The sequence below is a fragment of the Lutra lutra genome, chromosome 13 (genome assembly GCF_902655055.1).
Source record: "Lutra lutra chromosome 13, mLutLut1.2, whole genome shotgun sequence".
Lineage (NCBI taxonomy): Eukaryota > Metazoa > Chordata > Mammalia > Carnivora > Mustelidae > Lutra > Lutra lutra.
This window is the reverse complement of record NC_062290.1, coordinates 35,002,210-35,020,255: the sequence shown is the minus strand read 5'-3', so window position 1 is coordinate 35,020,255 and position 18,046 is coordinate 35,002,210. Positions and strand designations below refer to the sequence as shown.

Genomic DNA, 18,046 nt, shown 5'->3' with positions numbered 1-18,046 from the left:
GCAACCCCTCCATGTTTAAGCTGTCCTTAAGAGACATCAGTAATTCCTGAGGAAGAGAGGATTTATTTTTCTGGTTTAAGTAAATATTGTCAAAAACTAAATGGAAACTAATACTTATACATAATTAAAATAATATATCATTTGTTTAATCTTATAGATTCCAAAGTTTCTCATTAGTTTTACTAAAGTAGGAAAAAAGAAATGGATAAGCCAAAAGATGAGAAAAGCAAGGAAATCTGGGTTTGGGTCAAAGCTCTGTCACTTAACCTCATCTTCTCTGAGTGTCAATTCCTCAGCTGAAAACTTTATTTTTGTTTTAATTTTTTAATTTGAGTGTAGTTGACATACAGTGTTGTACTAGTTTTAAGTATACAACATAAATCTTATGCAACTGATTCAATTTCTCTGTAAGTTATGCTGAGCTCCCCACAAGTGTAGCCTCTCTCTCTCCCCATACAATGCTATTAAAATATCACTGACCATATTCCCTTTGCTGTGTCCTTTATTCCCTTGTCTTATTAATCCCATAACTGGAAACTTGTATCTCCCACTCCCCTTCACCCATTTTGCCCATCCTCTTAACCCCCCTTCCCTTTGGAAACCACCAGTTTGTTCTCTGTGTTTATAGGTCTGATTCTACTAATTTTTTTTTAAGATTTTATTTATTTATCTGATAGACAGAGATCACAAGTAGTCAGAGAGGCAGGCAGAGAGAGAAGAGGAAGCAGGTTCCCCACTGAGCAGAGAGCCCAATGTGAGGCTCGATCCCAGGACCCTGAGACCATGACCCAAGCCGAAGGCAGAGGCTTTAACCCACTGAGCCAACCAGGTGCCCCTGATTCTACTTCTTATTTGTTTATTCTTTAAATTCCACATATGAGTGGAATCTCTTTTATATTTGACTTCTACAAATTAACTGTATATAGCTATCTCATCAATTATATCATTTACTGTATACATTACATTATTTTACTATATGTGTATGTGTATATACACAGCTGTATTATATATAAGTAATAGAGCTCAAGTTGGAAGTGAGCTCTTCTGATTCCACTGCTCATGCTTGCATGGGCCCACCTCATTCACACTGCTTTCCTACTGATAGACAATGTGTCTCTGACTAAGTCATAGTTTGAATCCAAATGTCCACATTTATAATTTTGCCTAAAAATCCATTTTATCATTGGGCTAACCTACAGATAATACAAAACTGTATTTTAGTATTTAATTTCCTATTTTATGGCATAACTAACCTGAAGCAATGACACAATATGGGAAATCATCAGTGATCCAAATACATTAGAGCCCTGTAGTTGCAGAAGTAAGGTCAAATGCATCTATCTCTGATTCCAAAGATGATCTACTTACTTTGGTATCTTTGTATGTATCTTCAACTCCTTATAAACCCAGGAATATCAATTAGTAGCAGAGTATTTAATGTAATGTCTTATAACTAGTATAACTTCAATCTAATTATTTCAGTCCTAGATTTATTTTTTTTTAAAGATTTTATTTATTTATTTGACAGAGAGAAATCACAAGTAGGCAGAGAGGCAGGCAGAGAGAGAGGAGGAAGCAGGCTCCCTGCTGAGCAGAAAGCCCGACGTGGGGCTCGAACCCAGGACCTGGGATCATGACCTGAGCTGAAGGCAGCGGCTTAACCCACTGAGCCACCCAGGCGCCCCTCAGTCCTAGATTTAAAAAAAAAAAGGAATTTCCCCTAAAAAGTAATTACTGTTCATTGCTGCCAGTATTCTATGGCTATTAGTAGGAACATAATTAACATTTCACTTTAAAAGCCATATTTAAATGGAATTCTTAAAACATTGTTGACCAGGACTAAAACCCAACCCTTTTTTACTAAAAAATAAAACTCAACTTTTTATGTCAACAAGAAAGTCAAGAAGTTAGAATAGATATAATTATCTGGGTACCTATGGTGTGTTGGGTATCATGTCATAGATTTTATATCATATATGAATTCATGGATGGATTTTATCTATAATGTTCAGAATGACCTCAAAATCTAGTACTGTTAAACTTTTAAAATTCAAGTGACTTGTTTTTAATTAGTAGCTAGTAGTTAGTGGCAGAGCCAAAATTCTAATACAAGTCAGTCAGACTCAAGATTGCAATTCTCTCGAACTGGCCACTCAGAACTATAGCAGCTTTTGAATTATAATGACTGTGCCTATATATGTCATACCTAATTCAAAAAATGATGGGTTCTTGGCTGGGGAGACTGTCTAGGAATTTTGAAATATACATTTTCAAACACTCATGTCAGAAATCTGAGAACTAGAAGTCTTCAACTGTGTTCTTAGACTCTAGTCAAAGTGAAGTTTTCCAAAGAATAAATGACATATAAATGCTTTCAGGTGGATTTTTTGTTTGCTTAGTATTATTTTTAAAGTTCTGTTAAGAAGAACATTGAATAAGAAGACCAAAGACTTGAAACTAAACTCTAAGTTAAAATTAACACTTTGAGGAAGCTAGATCCTTTTTAGAATCTGACAAGCATTTTAAACCCCACTTGAAAACAAAAGGCACTTACCCAATTTATTTGTACACTAATTTCAGAGAGTTCAAGGACACAGAAGTTTTTTGTAAGCCCATTTGTCAATTTAAAAACCTCTGACTTGGCGTGTTTTGTTCTGTTAAGAGAGAGGAATGAGGCTGTGTAAGACCTTTCCTGCTCCACCTAAAATTCTGAAAGTTGATTCTAAATCTAGAAATCAATAAACACTGAGCAATATTTATTAGATAATTATTGAATCTTGGACATTAAGAGATTCGTTATTCTAAAACAAAGAAACAAACAAAAAACCCACCTTTAAGCTAGAGGGTTTACGCCAAAGAAAACCATTAGCCTATGTGTGTCTCTTCTACCAAGCCAGATTTAAATGGTTTTATCTATGAAAGAGTTACAAATGACAAAGCATAGGAGTCCCTGGCTGGCTCAGTTATTTAAGTATCTGACTGTTGATTTCGGCCCAGGTTGTGATCTCAGGGTTGTGAGACTGAGTCACGCTGGAGGCCAGCTCTGCACTCAGAAGGAAGTCTGCTTGACATTCTCTTTCCCTCTACCCCTCTCTTCATCCCACACCTGTGCTCTCTCTCTCTCAATAAATAAATAAGTAAATAAAATCTTAAAAGAGAAATGATAAAGAATAGCCCATATTGTGTCACATGCACTCTGTGACACTAGTGCTTATTAATTTAATAAGAGAAGCATTGTGAAATTGTTCCTGGTTTGGGGGTACTATATTAAAGTTCAAAGCATAAATATGTGTATTCACTTTTTCTCTTTAATGGATACATCCTGGCAAGGGCCCATACACTTCTCAAGAACTTTCCTCTTAAATCATCCTAGACTTTTCTTGCTTCTGAAGATTTTTTTGCCTCAGTTTCCTCATCTGTGCCATAGGATTAAAAATAGCACCTACTTTCTAGAACGATTACAACAGTTTACTGAATTAATACATATGAGGCTTTGGGAGAGTGTCTTGCACAAAGAAAATACCCAATAAATATCAGAAACTATGGAAATTATCAGTGGCGTTCTTATGAATTCTATTATTACTATCAATATGTCCTTTTGTCCTCAGATGGGATTTCTTCTGTATATGATCTATGGAAAAACTAATAATACCCAAATGAGAAAACTGCATATAGTTGGAGTACTCTGTGAAGAAAAAAAATATGTATATTGGTGCTTGATAAATGGAAACCAGACCCATCATAACGTTACAGATTTCAGCAGGGGGAGGATATGTTCGTTTAAATGGAAATACAAAATACATCATCTGTTTGATTTACATAATATGAGCAATTCAAAAAAAAAATCCAACTGTAAATAATACAGCTGATGTTACAACAACTCGATTGTTTATGAGATGGGCAATTTAGCACCTTTCAAATGAGAAAGTGACTCCCAGGGAATCACTGCCCCTAAGATAAATAATATTTTTTAAGAAGTAAAGAGAAGAAACTACTGGTATTCCCCCGTATTGTTGATTCAGCTTTTACTACCACACTAGTGCTTGCCATTTAAGTCGCGCCTTGGCTTCTTTACTGCACTGTTCAGTGGTTACTGATGCGTTTAACACAGCTGTCAGCACGTGATAACGTATTGTTCCATTCACATCATTCCTGTGCTGTGAGTTAACTGCTTTTTTCTAGAATCACCTGATATTTTTTTCAGTAAGTAAAAACAAAACAAACAAACAAACAAACAAAAAAAAAACCCACAGGGAAATAAGTTAATACAATCTGCCCAACATTTTCTAATAAAATGTGAATTATATTATTATAAGTATAAATGTTCCATATGAAACTCTAACTTCAAAGAATTTAAATTATTTTTCTGAGCAACAAATCCCTTTAATAGCTGCCATGTGCTATTTCTCACATCAGTTCAATAAATATAATTCTTTTCGCTCCCTCTTGGTTCCTGTACTTTCCCAGTCTCTCTCTCTCCCTCTCCTTTCCTCTTTCCCCTCTCTTCTCCTCCCTTCCTCCAGACACTAATGACTAATTTGTGGGCACCTGCTGTTTGTTTTATTTTGCTCCTGAAATTCTATTTAAATTAGCAAAGGAATTTTGTTAGACTCTATGTCCTATCTAAGAAAAAACAAAAAGAAAAACTGGTCTAAATCTCATCCAACTATTGGTTGAGTTTATTTTCGTCAGGTTGCTCAGAACATCAGTCATTGATTTAACAGTTGTGTTTTTTTTTTTTTTTTTTTTTTTTTTTTTTAATATTTCAAGTCCTTCACTTCTCAAGTTAATTGTTTACAGGCATGACAAAATTTAATCCTATTTCAGGGTGGTATTTTTATTTTATTTTTTTAATAAAAACATTCTTTTTGAGGAGCAGGGCACACATTTTTATAGCTTAATTTATCTTAAGTAGGGAGCTAGAGAGGACTTACCCTTTGGAAACTTGGAGCAAATTCACAAGGAGCTTGCAATCTGCCTAAAGACTAATGAGAGCTATTTAAATGACATCTTTGTCTTGTGTGTAGCCAAGCAAGTGGTGTGGAGAGGAGATCAGTTACTCCCTAGTTCCTACCTCAGCCTGTCCTTGTGCTTCTTATCTGGAAAAGAGAAAAAAAAAAAAAAAGTTGAGGGATGGCTAGCTGTGTTGCTTTTCTTCTTTACTCTGTTTTCAGGAAGTCAATCAAAAAGTAAAATCAAAAAGGTCCATAAGTTTATTTTTCTCTCCATTGTCTTTAGTTTAGTTATTGGGAATTTTTTTTTCCATTTTTATTGTACAGCTCAGAAGATTATGCTAATGAATCTACACTTCATTGCTCAGGCTGTAGAGAAACCTACATCATCTGGGCTGTGGTTCTGTTGTTAAAATATAATCACAGGTTGTATATTGCTGGGAAGTCATAAAACAATTATTTTTATCCTCTCCATTATTTTTTTTTTAATAGAAAATGGAAAGGACCCTTCCAGATGTGGAATAGCTTTTCATCAGTAGAGTATTTAGGAAGAAGTAGTCTTATTTCATTACTGTTTATTATACTGATCATAAGAATAACTGGTATTTTATTTTTTTTTTAAATATTTTATTTATTTATTTATTTGACAGAGAGAGATCACAAGTAGACAGAAAGGCAGGCAGAGACAGAGAGAGGGAGAGAGGGAAGCAGGCTCCCTGCTGAGCAGAGAGCCCGATGCGGGACCCGATCCCAGGACCCTGAGATCATGACCTGAGCCGAAGGCAGCGGCTTAACCCACTGAGCCACCCAGGCGCCCAGAATAACTGGTATTTTAGATGTTTCAAATCCACTGGTATTTTAGAAGTTTCAAATGCATTGAGTCATTAGATTTTCACAGGGTGTTGGGTAAGGACATAATGAAAATGCTGCTCATATTTTAGGATCTGTGAGGAAACTGGGGCTCTGCAAGTTTCCTACAGACGGAGCTCCTTTTGCCATATTCAGCTTTGATTCAGACTATGTTAAATAAAGCAATATAATAATTTCATCCTTATTAATATAAATATAATTGACCAAAACTTTGTGATGCTATACTGGTCCAAGCTTTGCTTTATTTCAGGGCAGAGTGCTCCCTAATTAGAAATGAGTCCCCTCCATCACAGGTACTGATGATTCCCAACATGCGTAGCTAACCTTGGAATGCATTCAATGACAATTCAATCACCCTCATCCTCCTCTGTGACTGCTCTCATAACCCAGCCTCTTCAGCATTAGCAGTACTGGGGAACAGAAAATGAAGGGGAAGATGACTCAGAACCTTGAGCGGATGGAGCCTGGCTTCACAAACTCTTTCCAAATTACCCATTCTCCCATTAACTCATTGTCAGGAGGAGCCCACAGAACATGGCATGCTTGTAAAATAATTCTCCTATGCACTGTAGAAGCATGGAAGGCAGTTTGCTAATGCGTGGTACCTCTGGGGACACTGAGTCAGATAATACACTGTACCTTTGCAAGAAGCATTGGCTTTTCTTTGCTGGATTGCCAAGAGCATCATTCATTTTGCTAGTTCAGGTGTGGCTGTGGGTGGCTGTCATGGTACAAGTGAAGGCAAAACAAGGCCTGTGTCATCTGAAATTAAATAAATTTACTAGTAAAGTATTATTGGATTTCATTTTTCTGTTTTCTTTTGTTTTGCCAGTGTCAGCAATAAAGTTAACATTTTTTCTGCATTGTGGGTCTAAAAACTGTAATCTTGGTCTTAATCAATTCACTGTTGTTAGGGATGGTGTGTAGGTGTGGATGTTGAACTGGCGGAGACATTATTTACTAAGTAAAAGGTAGCTTTTGTGCTCCATTGGGTCTTGAATGCCCAGTTTCACAACAGGGAATAAACTGATTTACCAAAAAAGTGTTTTTTGGTTTTTTTTTTTTCCCTACTAAGGATTTGTAGTAGTGAAAAGAAATAAGACTATCTGGGTTTTGGTACCATGCTGTGGGTCAGGACAGAGTCAACCACTCAGCTGAAGGTCCATCTCCAGCTCTGTGGTACAGTTGCTGTGTGTCTGCTGGAGCAGGGAAGGGACTCTGCCTTCCCTATAATGCTGCCTCTTCTTCATTCTCACCTCCACAATCCAGGGACAGCTCCTTTCCATGAATAGATTACCTACCAGTCTAGTCCCACCACCACCTTCACCTTGTTTTTGAATTTGTGTGCTTTGTACCCCACCCTGTTCTAATCAAGAATTGAAGTATCAGTCACACCAAAAAACCTCATCTCAGCACAGAAGAGATAGAAGCAATAGGAATCAGCTTGAAAGAGCATCAGAGCATGTTCCTGCCTAATCTGAGAGACAAAAGCCTCTATCTTAAAATAACTTCACAGAGATTTCTGAATCCAAGAAGGTTAAGAATACCACAGAGAGACATCTTATTTTAGAACTCAAAAGGACTCGAGGGAATCAATTTGTCCAACACACCTTGTTTAGCAGATAAGCAATCAGAGGTCTGGACAAGTTGAACAACTGCCCAAATGTCAAAGAGCAAACTACCGGCATCCCTAGATAGAAGTCCCGGGTTCCTGGCCAATTTCTCTAAATTTTTAGCAAGTGCTTAGTATTCTTTCAAGTCTTTAAAAGGCACATTGCGCCTCTTCCTACAGAATGGAGTGATACAGAAGTACCCACGTATCTGTTATAATTACTTAATTTCACATTAATAAAATAATTCCTGTACTATTTGGGGTCTTGCTTTTTCATTTAATATTAGGGCATAAGGCCTTATTATGAAACTTTTATAATTATGAACACCCCTCAACAAGAGAAGTCTTTTCGAAACAAATTATCTCCTGACTGGAAAAATTGAGAGCAAGGCAATTTGGGTTTTTTGTGTGTTTGTGTTTTTGTTTTGTTTTGTTTTTTTAAGTGGGGACAGAAGGAGAGGGAGAGAGAGAATATCTTAAGCACGCTCCATATCCAGCCCAGAGCCCAATATGGGGCTCGATTTCACACCCCTGAGATCACAACCTTACATGAAATCAAGAGTCAGATGCTTAACCAACTGAACCACCTAGGCACCCCTTATTTATTTATTTTTTGTTTTAATAGGCCCATATGACCCAATTAGTCCTCCTCAAGTTAACAGGAATAAAAAAAATATTTTAACCCAGTCATGATGAAACAGTTCAGATCATGTATTCACTGACAGTTTAACATGCTTCCAAGGTTTTAAAGCATGAATTGTCTATGTCTTCTATGTCATGTCTTCAGCATGAAGAATTGTCTATTCATCACAAATATTCTTTCAGAGTAGCTTCATCTTTCCAAGGATTCCTCTCTTTCTGTTAAGATTCAAACACATGTGGGACCAATGTCATGAAGCCCTATTCTATTAATCCTGTGCTTAGGTGAAGAAAAATGGCATTGTCCTTGCACATTGAATTCATGATACTTTTCCAAAGCTTTGCAAACAATTAAAAGAACAGCAGAGCCCAAAGTCTGTGCCTAGACTTACTTTCCACTGAAAATTATAACCAGCAATTCCCAGCAAATGAAATGAGAACCTAAAACTGTCCTAATTCTGTTTAAGTAATTGTTGCGGTGTCTTGCTATGCATGAAGGACATAGAAGCTCAGCTCTACCACCATTCATCTCATCACAATCTGTGTTGTTCTTACAGACTTGTGTTTTATAGCTCCAAGTTTTCTTTGCCCCAAACACAAAACCCAGTATAAGCATGTAAGTAATATTTGCAGCACCACAAGAAAGAACAGTCCATTACCTGATGAAACATGCTATAACACAGAAAAGGGACATAGAGGTATAAGATGAATTCAAGATCTAGCCTCAGCCCCTTTCTCACTTATATGATTAGAGTGATAATTATGGGTCTTGGACCTTTTTACATGACTATTGGTAAGGGAAGAGTACACATGAAGTAATACATGGGAAATCATGAAACTTACTTTTATAAAGGTAGTAAGCTATTCTTGAATAAAGACATTAAGACCAACTGACTCCAAGGGAGACAATTCCTACAGCAGGGCCAGACCTAAGATATTTGCTTATGGTGAGCTAAAGGCAGACATGTTTGTTATGCTTTCATTGTTTTAATAGGCATCCCCACCAAAAAAAAAAAAAAAAAAAAAAAAAAGGAAGAAAGAAAGCAACTAGCACCATTATTATCATAGTGTTGGACAAAGGTCTCCTTGACTCTAAAAATTAAAAGCAATCAGCTAATTTATATTAATTCTATATACTTTCAGTACTTCATGTTAACTTAACAAAGATTTCCATCCATCATAGCCCCAGAGAAATTCAATTAATTCTCACACACTTCTCTTGGATTAGTAGTGCACTCTGATTAGTGTTGCATTAGCAGATGCAAATCATCTTCTGGATAAGGCAAGGAATTGAAAATTAAATAAACAAATATACATTACTTGGGGGAGGTCACCCCCCAAAAAGTGAAAGGGTTTTCTAGATTCAGCCTGCCAGCAGAAACATTACAATCACGAGCTATTGAAGGAACATTTCATGGCACCAAAACACTTGGAAAGTCACCATGTTGTTTTTCTCACAAGACTGGTTGAAAAATCTTTCTAAATATGGTACAGCGAAAACTAAGATCTCATCTACTTGAAACACACTTCTGTTCAACTTTAGTTCCCAATCTGCGGTGAATGTTTTTAAAAGGCCAAACCACCACCCTTCCTAAAATCTTTTCATATTCGTCTTTCTACACAGTTTGTTGCTTGGGTTGTATGAAATGCAGATGCATTAGATCTTAGAGCTACAGATACGTAGTCATCTCTCACTTCCCCATCTTGTAAAGGTTGTATGGGAGAAAACTTACCTGGAATGTCTTTTTGCTGGAGTATATAAAGGGATTTCCTGGAAGGAGGCCTTCACTCATGTGAGTGTCAAAATAGAAAAGGAGCCTCAGCATTATCTTCAAGGTGTAAACATTAGCCTAATAATTAACTCCACTAGGTACTGAAATTTTTCTTCTTAACTTGCTTTTCAAAATATCAGGTCCCAAATTCTTAAAGCATTTGGTGATATAGTACAGATCCCAAGTGCCTAGTATTTTTCAGGCAGATTTTTTTGTATTTTCATCCCTGGGAAGGACAAGTATTATTGAGTAGCAACCCACCCCCACAACTTCCCCCCACCCCTAAAAAAAAAAAATCATAATTTATTATGCAAACTTAAGCACTATGTCAAAAAACAATTCATTACATAATAAATGATTAAATTTTACATAAGAATGTTGGGCAGGGCTGATTCCCTTCTTTTGGATCTAGTCTCCAGTCCATCTCCTCTGTTCTCTGACACATTATTCAGATATAATCATTATCCTTCATAAGGGGGAAATGGCACAATGCCAAGCTGATGGATTTTCTAAGTCATTAACCCAGATTTCTCTGTTTTAAATGTACATGGAAAAAACTTTTCTGTATATTGGTAGCTGAGGGATGCCTTTAGCCAGAACCCTTTTTTTAAATCAATTTTTTAATGTTGTTAACTATTAAATTAAAATTTTGAAAGTGGGCTTTTCCTGTATTAAAAATAGATTCATTGTTGGCTCAGAACCAAATTCTATGGACATGAGGTTGTGTGTGCTTCCCAATGGCTGTAACCTGAGGACTTTATTTAAACTGTCTTTTGAATCTACAGTAATTTGGTGTCTGGAAGAATAGGATCTTTATCAACAAAGTGCTGCCAGAACCTCCAACTGCTTCTTGAGTAGCTGTAATAGATGAATACTGTTACAACCAACCGTGCATTTAGGTTTTTACTCAAAAGGCTTTCACTAATGCTGGTGGTATTCCATATCCATGTGTTTATCTCGGAGCCCAGTAGTTCCCATCTGACTTTCATTACTTTTTTGAGAGGATCAGTTTTACAAGTGGAATCAGAAAAGCAGTCAAAGTAATTGCAAGTGGCAATCAGTGAAATATAACAATTTTAGCTTGGGAACATATGTTCCATTATAAAGAAAATATTCCTTTTTTTTTTTTTTTTTTTCTCATAGCTCCAGGACTCATATTTTTCCCAGGGCAAGAAGAGGCCACATACAGGTTCTAGTTCTACCTCTCGTATCTTGCCAGTACCCATGTAAAGTGTTTGTTCCCTTCCGGGGATAGGCAACTCCTTTCATCCCAAGAAAATCTATTCCCTTTTTGATTCTGACAATTTGAAAATGCTTTATTATATTGGAGATGAAATTCTTCTGTCTGTAGTAACATCGTTCAGAATTGAAAAATTTGGATCTCAATAGAGTAAACCTAACCCTCTCTTCAGATCCTCACAGGCAGCTGTCATCCCCAATCCCTACATTTTCATCTGCCAGGCTGTATCATGTATTCTTTGATTTCCTTAACCTCTCTGGTCACTCTCCTTGGAAGAAGCTCAAATTTATCTATATTCCTCTTAAAGGTGTCACACTGAATTAGACTTTCAATCAGAACACCAGCATCAAATTCAGGTTCTGCTACTTATTAGATGTCAGAACTGGGGCAAATTTATTTTTGTCCTTGGAGATAGCAAGGGTTAATAACTGAGACCCAGTCTAGAGGTCAAAACAGAAAATAACCATGTGTAGTAAATAATATAAAGAGTTGTCAAGGAAGTTCTGGGCTCCAAGAGAATCAAAGGCAGGGTTTCTGAGATATTGGTGGAGGGTTTTACAACAGGAAGGAGATAGTGTGTTCTAAGGTGGCGGATGGCACTGAGGTAGGAGAGCAGTGTTTCCTACCAATAGAAGCTAGACCAGCATCTGGAGTTTAGAAGGCAAGGAGATGAGTAGAACAAGATGTGTTTGGAAAAGTGTGGAGCTTTGTAACTATAGTTGAGAGTTTCAGTTTTTTTGGAAGTAAAAGGGAAGCCCATTGTTGGGTTTGAAGGAAAGAAGTTATAGTGTCTGAAATATTTTCTTAGAAATTGCTCTCATGCTAGATGAAGAGCAGACTGCAAAGGACAAAAGTAGAGCGGGATAAGCAATTAAGAGGCAATCGTCATAATCCAAGAAAGGTGCACATAGTACAACAGTACTGTGAGGTTTAAACAAGAAGCGATCTCTGTGGAGACTAAGACAGTTGTAGCAGACAGACGGACTATCATTAAACCAGACTCCACCAGTCAGAGCAAGAGCTTTCATCTCTATGCACCTCAGTTTTCTCCTTTGTTAAAGGAAGATCCTGACAGGATATATTTCATAGAGTTGTTTTAAGGATTAAATGAGTTTACAAATGAGTTCCCTGTTAGCTAAATTTGTGCAGAATTTCTCACTGTTACACATGCTCTAACCTACACTGCATTTTCAGACTCGGGCATTATTTTATTTCATTTCTGTCTGGCAATGTGGTATAGCATGGGTGAGGAATGTGACCAGATAAATTTCTCTCCTCCTTTGCATGCTGTATTTTACTGATGCAGTGGAGAAAATAGACAGTGTGTGAGAAAAATAGCACTGTATGGATAATCAGTTGTGGTTTTCTTTCTTTGGTATCTACCTTGTCATATTACAGAGATCCAATGCTTGGACCACCTATTTCTTTAATGTGATAGTCCCAATGAGACTTTATCTTGCTTAAGACACATTGTAATTATATACTTGTTTGTTAATGTGGTTATTGCCTGTTTTGACCTCTAGACCACGGCTCTGCTATTAACCCTTGATTCCTCTAGCATAGTGCAGAACAGTGATATAACATTGCCCTCACACCAGATCCCAGGCTGTTTTTTTCTCATGAGAGGTTCACCTTATGGAATAACACTTCTTGTTTTACAGGCATCCCAGGAAGTGACTATGTGAATGCCAATTACATAGATGGGTATAGGAAACAGAATGCTTATATTGCAACACAGGGATCTCTCCCCGAAACATTTGGGGACTTTTGGAGGATGATATGGGAGCAACGGAGTGCAACAGTTGTGATGATGACAAAACTAGAAGAACGATCCAGGGTAAGAATATCTACCTTCTCCTTCTTCACATCTTTCCTCAGGTAGTCCTTATGTTGCATATTTTATTCTTTTAAGAATCTACCCTTCCCTAAGCTCTGACTTTCTAACAGAAACAACTCTGAATGGGTATCAAAAGCTCTGATGAAACCATTCTTTAACACTGAGTCTTTTAAGAAGAAATTCTCTCATTACAATGTGATTGCCAAAAAAAAAAAAAAAAAAAAAAAAAAAGTACTCAAAAAAGTAGACAGTTTGGTTAGAGAAAATAAATATTCACCTGAACCTCTTTTGAAAACTCACACTGAACAAGAACACACAGACTTTGGGGGAGAATCCCAACAATATATACTTGTCAGTATTTTTAACTTTTTCTTTCTCGTAATCTGTAGGGTAAAGTCTAAAATTCTATGAAAGAGGTTCTTATATAAATTATTCAAATTAGCATAACTTAAGTTAGGGCAGCCAGAAAAATGATATGGGTTAATACACAGCTGAGAAAACACTTAAATGTGTAGAGGGCATTTTGCTACTTTAGCCTTCTCCAAAATGAATAGATTTTAATAATAGTCATTGCTCCTTAAGGTCTAAGAAGGGGGTTTTATTCATCATACTGGTCCAATATTATGTGCATGGCACATTAGTTAAATGTTATTGATTTGCAGAACTAAAACATAATGGGTAAGCAGTGTGCCATATTCCCAAGTGAATATGTAAATATTGTAGCCATCTGATAAAAATCAGTCTTTAACCTTGAGAATTTAATGAAGGAATCTCTGAAAAATCACTGAAGGCAGCACATACTCTCACTGAAGAGTAGGGCAGTTGGGGCAGAGTTTTGAAACCACTGGTGAGCGATTTCTTTTACTGTGGTCACAGTAGCCTCAAAAAGATATTTAGAAGGAAGCCAAAGCGCAACTCCCCATTTGTTGTGTGACAGTTGAGTTTTTTAAATGGTCTCCTAAGCTGGATACATAGCAGTTTCTTTTAGTCCAGGCTTGCAGATGAGGGAAGAGTTGAAGGCTATGCTCAGGAAAAAATAAAAAGTCCTAAAAGTGGAAGTAATGTATGTGGTACACCACTGGTTTACCAAACCCAAAAAGCAATCAAATCTCTTTATAACATGTGACTTGTATAGAAATACTGAAATATTGTCTGAAAGGAGTTTAGGTGAAAACTGTGAAGACAAATGTCATTGTCATTTTTTACATGAAAACCCCATTAAAAAGATGCAAATGGATCCAATATTGATCTTTACTCAGGGTAACCCCTATATAGCAAGTCCTATAAAAACAATCCCTACCCAACTGTTTCGTGAATATAGCTCTTCATGATGCAACATCTAACACATATTAGACACATTGATATCTCAGTCCTGTGAGATACACACTACAAAGATCTCCAGTTTACCTATGAGCCAACTAAGCCTAGAACATCCCAGAAGGTCACTTAACGTCATTCAGCTATCAAGGTCAGAGTGAGGATTTGAAGACCGACAGTCTGGCTCCAGAACACATGTGCCTAACCATCAGGCCATATTGCCTGTTAACACTTGGGTGAAGCTGAGACAGCTGAACTATTATATTACAGCACGCATGTAAATCCACCCTACCCAGCCTGCTCTGCCTGGAGATACCGCTGGTAACAAGCAGTCATTTGCAAAAGCTGTTTTCAGTAAAACACACATTTTATCTTGACACTGCAGGCCTTCATTAAACCATGCACAGAAACTTGTTTTGAAATAACCAAATGAAATTCTGCCCCTTTTCTCCCTAATTGCTTCTAATAATAAAGTTAGTTCTAACTGGCCCCACTGCCACCGCAACATCTGATGGTAATGAGCAGTTCTTGGCGGAAGGCGTTGTGACTTAAATACCTACAGTTTATCTTTATGTTGCAGGCTACCTTTTTTTTTCCCCCCACCTCAGACAGAGGAACTTATTTTGAAGTTACTAAATGAACCTCTGTTTGCTCCCTTCATTAATTACTCTTTGCTCCTGCAAGTTAGCTTTCTCCTTTGTTAAATGGCCTAAGGAGCCCAATTAAAATGCTGTCTTGTGATTTTTATTCTGTGGTGGTTCACTCTGTACCCAAATTTGTGATGATCTGCATAAGCCAACACGGAGGAGTCTCAACATCCTCAATCTGACCATACAAATGAGCCCTGACCCAAAGCCCCTTGTTCACCAGTCTAGAATGCTTGAGAATAAATGACCAAATGCAACTGAGAAATCTAGCAAAGTTCTGGTGCCCCAAACTACCTCATCTGCTTTTGCATCTTCTCCCTCATTTCCTCCCACCTCACTTTTTCCCTATCCAGTTGCTATTTCTCCTAAAGTCTCAGAAGAAAGGGGAAAGCATTCCTGGATTTGCAACTAAGACCTTGGATTGAGTTTCTCAAAATAGTGGTTAATTGTTACAGAAATATATAGCTTTATACTATAGGAACTCTGTGGGTTATGCAGGCTGATCTGGGAACTCTATGAATTTTCACTTCTGAGTAGCCAACTTCAAAGCAGATGATTGAATTAGTCTGGCTTTATTTAGGCACTGCTTGTAGTCTCCCTCAAAAAGGGAGATGGTCTAGGCAGTTGAAACAAATCACCTCTCCAAGGGCTGAAGCCTGAAATTTCATCATTTGGAAGAAGGCTCACTCAGGTTCTTGAAATAATATTCACCCCACACCTTGGTATATGGGAAAAAAAAAAGTATATGTGCATATGTGTGTAAACACTTCTGTGTACTGTAGAATACTTTTATGCAGGAGTACATGTTGACTGGTGATTTGGGATGGGGAAGAGAGAAGAAGAGGAAAGGAAAGAGAAGATAAATTATATTTCACAAGACTGTCTAGGGATACCACCATCAGAGAGAAGGGAATTATGTGACACAGTCCTAAGGAGGGGTGCCTTGAAGTCAAATGTTTGGGTTTAGATCCCAGCCATAGTGCTTACTAGCTGTGTGACAATAAACACATTACCGGGATCCCCGAAAGTCTCATTTGCTCTTTTTAAATTACATAGAAGAATTATTGTGGCATTAACCAAGGTAAGGAATATGACAAGTCACCTCAGTGAATCTCAGCTGTTAGTGTTTTGTTGAGACAGAGAACTAGGAGGATGTACCAGAACAACATCAGCTTCCCCTAAAGCTGCTCTCAAATAGTTCAGGTTTTATTCCCAAATGCAATGTGTTTGTTCTCTGTGGGTGCTGGTGAATCCTGACCAGCCTCACAGTCACTGCTCATGGTGAATTCTGCTCACCGTTTCCAGTGTAACACCCATGTACTGTGATCAAACAGAGCTCAGAACATGGGCTTCTTTTGCCCTTGCCTTCCCCAGGACAGAATCTGCAGAATCGAGACACTGATGCAGGGAATCGTTAATCAGTCGGCACATGGACCACAGGACTTCTGGCTGTGGCTTCCACTGCAACCATAATCTTCAAACAATGCAATATAAAAATAGTAATATCACCTGAATTACATGTAGTAGTAATTGTCACTAAAGATAATATATTCTTGACACAATGTTTCCTTTTGATTTGGTTTTGCATTACCCCTCCCCATCCTCTTATTTACTTGACAGTGCTAGGGAATTGCCTCCTTACTACCCATGTCCTGTGTTTTCTAGCATTGTGCTTTGCCTCTTACTCAGGCCTTTGGATGACAAAGTAGCAGTGCTTAAACCTTTGCCAAGTTAGAACAGAGAACTGGGCACAAAAGGCTCTTGGGTTCATTAGCATGTATTAGAAGTTTCACTAGCCTTTTGTTAAAAACTGACCTTTCTTAACATTTCATTGGCTAAAGAAGCCCTTCCAAGAGTGATGACTTAAGACTCAAATTGGTCTTTTGGAAACTTAAGTTCTTTAATTTTCAAATAATCCCCCCCAAATGTGGCCTTGCAAGAATTCCAAACTTAACTTAGAAGACTGTTTGTATAGTGTGCTTTCAGCTCTCAAACCCTGAAGAGAGAATGTGTACATTGAATATTCTCTGAGTGTCATTTGGAAATATAAAGAAACAAAATATAAGGCTATAAACTGCAGATTTTGAAAGTAAAGTACAATCGTTGCCTGAAAACACACAGATCACTTTAAAGCCTTGTAGAACGTGGTGAGTGACGTGAGATACTGTTAGTAGGTCTTATTCTACAATTTCCATCTTTTTTGCCAAATCCTCTCAAGTTCTGCATAGTTCATTGATTCTGTAGCGAGTCATTCTCTTGTGCCCTAGAATGCGGTCTCTAATTGTTTCCATGTTTCATAACATGCCAGTAAGCACATGAATCGGTTTGGGCAACCACATGGAAGGAAGAAAAGTTTGGAAAAAATGAAGCTCTGGAGGAGAGTAATTCCACTCCAAGGGTGTTATTTGTGGGCAACTAGGACACATGGTTGGCAGCCTTGCTTGAACAATTGGAGGCTCCAAGATAGGATTTGCCAAGGTGACTCCTGGCCCAAGAACCTTTATTACTTAGTGGGCGATTGTCCTTTTCTTCTCCCCCGCCCCCCTTCATCTGTTTGCTTTTGGCTATTCCTCTTCTACTTTGTTTCCCATCCTAAAGAATACAAGATGCAGGGAATGTATAAGCCTCTTGCTTAGCAAATTCTTCAGCAGCCTTGATAAGCTGAAACAGCTTACCCAAGGTTAAGGGATAGCTGACTTTCTCTTGTCCTCACCAGCTTACCCTTACTTACTGCCCACGGTTGATGGTCACTTTTGCTTCTGTTGTCTTGCAAGCTTTATAGTGGGATTTGAATCACTTCAAGTGCTATTATTGTGATATCCTGCTATGATTAGTGCTATAGATATTGAGGATAAGGAGTGAAATTTTCACCCTTAACAAAGGGGACATGATTTGAACTGCCATTCAGTGTGGGCCACCTTGATTAGTGGTGTAAGAATAGGGTTAGAAGTCTGGAATTCTACACTTTCCAGATTATCTAAATCCCATTTTCTGTTCCCAGATAAAAATTTATGCAACCCAGTTGATGGTATCCATTGCTAGAGCAGGTCAAATGTTTCAGGCATCACAATTTTTGTTTATCTCAGGTCATAGCAGGGGAAATTCCTTGCTCCACTGAATTTTGTTGTTTGTGCTAATGAATGGACATTAGACTCTATCA

At 37.6% G+C, this 18,046-nt stretch overlaps 1 protein-coding gene across 9 annotated transcripts in view; it reads left to right on the top strand.

Annotated features, from left to right (window-relative positions):
* The window catches only part of PTPRD (protein tyrosine phosphatase receptor type D), a 1,060,901-nt gene that overhangs the window by 985,826 nt on the left and 57,029 nt on the right, over positions 1–18,046 (top strand). For all 9 annotated transcript variants that reach the window (XM_047699812.1, XM_047699814.1, XM_047699811.1 and 6 more), the window contains one exon: positions 12,747–12,922. In XM_047699812.1, coding sequence (XP_047555768.1) covers positions 12,747–12,922 — 176 coding nt within the window. The remainder of the gene's footprint in view (positions 1–12,746; positions 12,923–18,046) is intronic.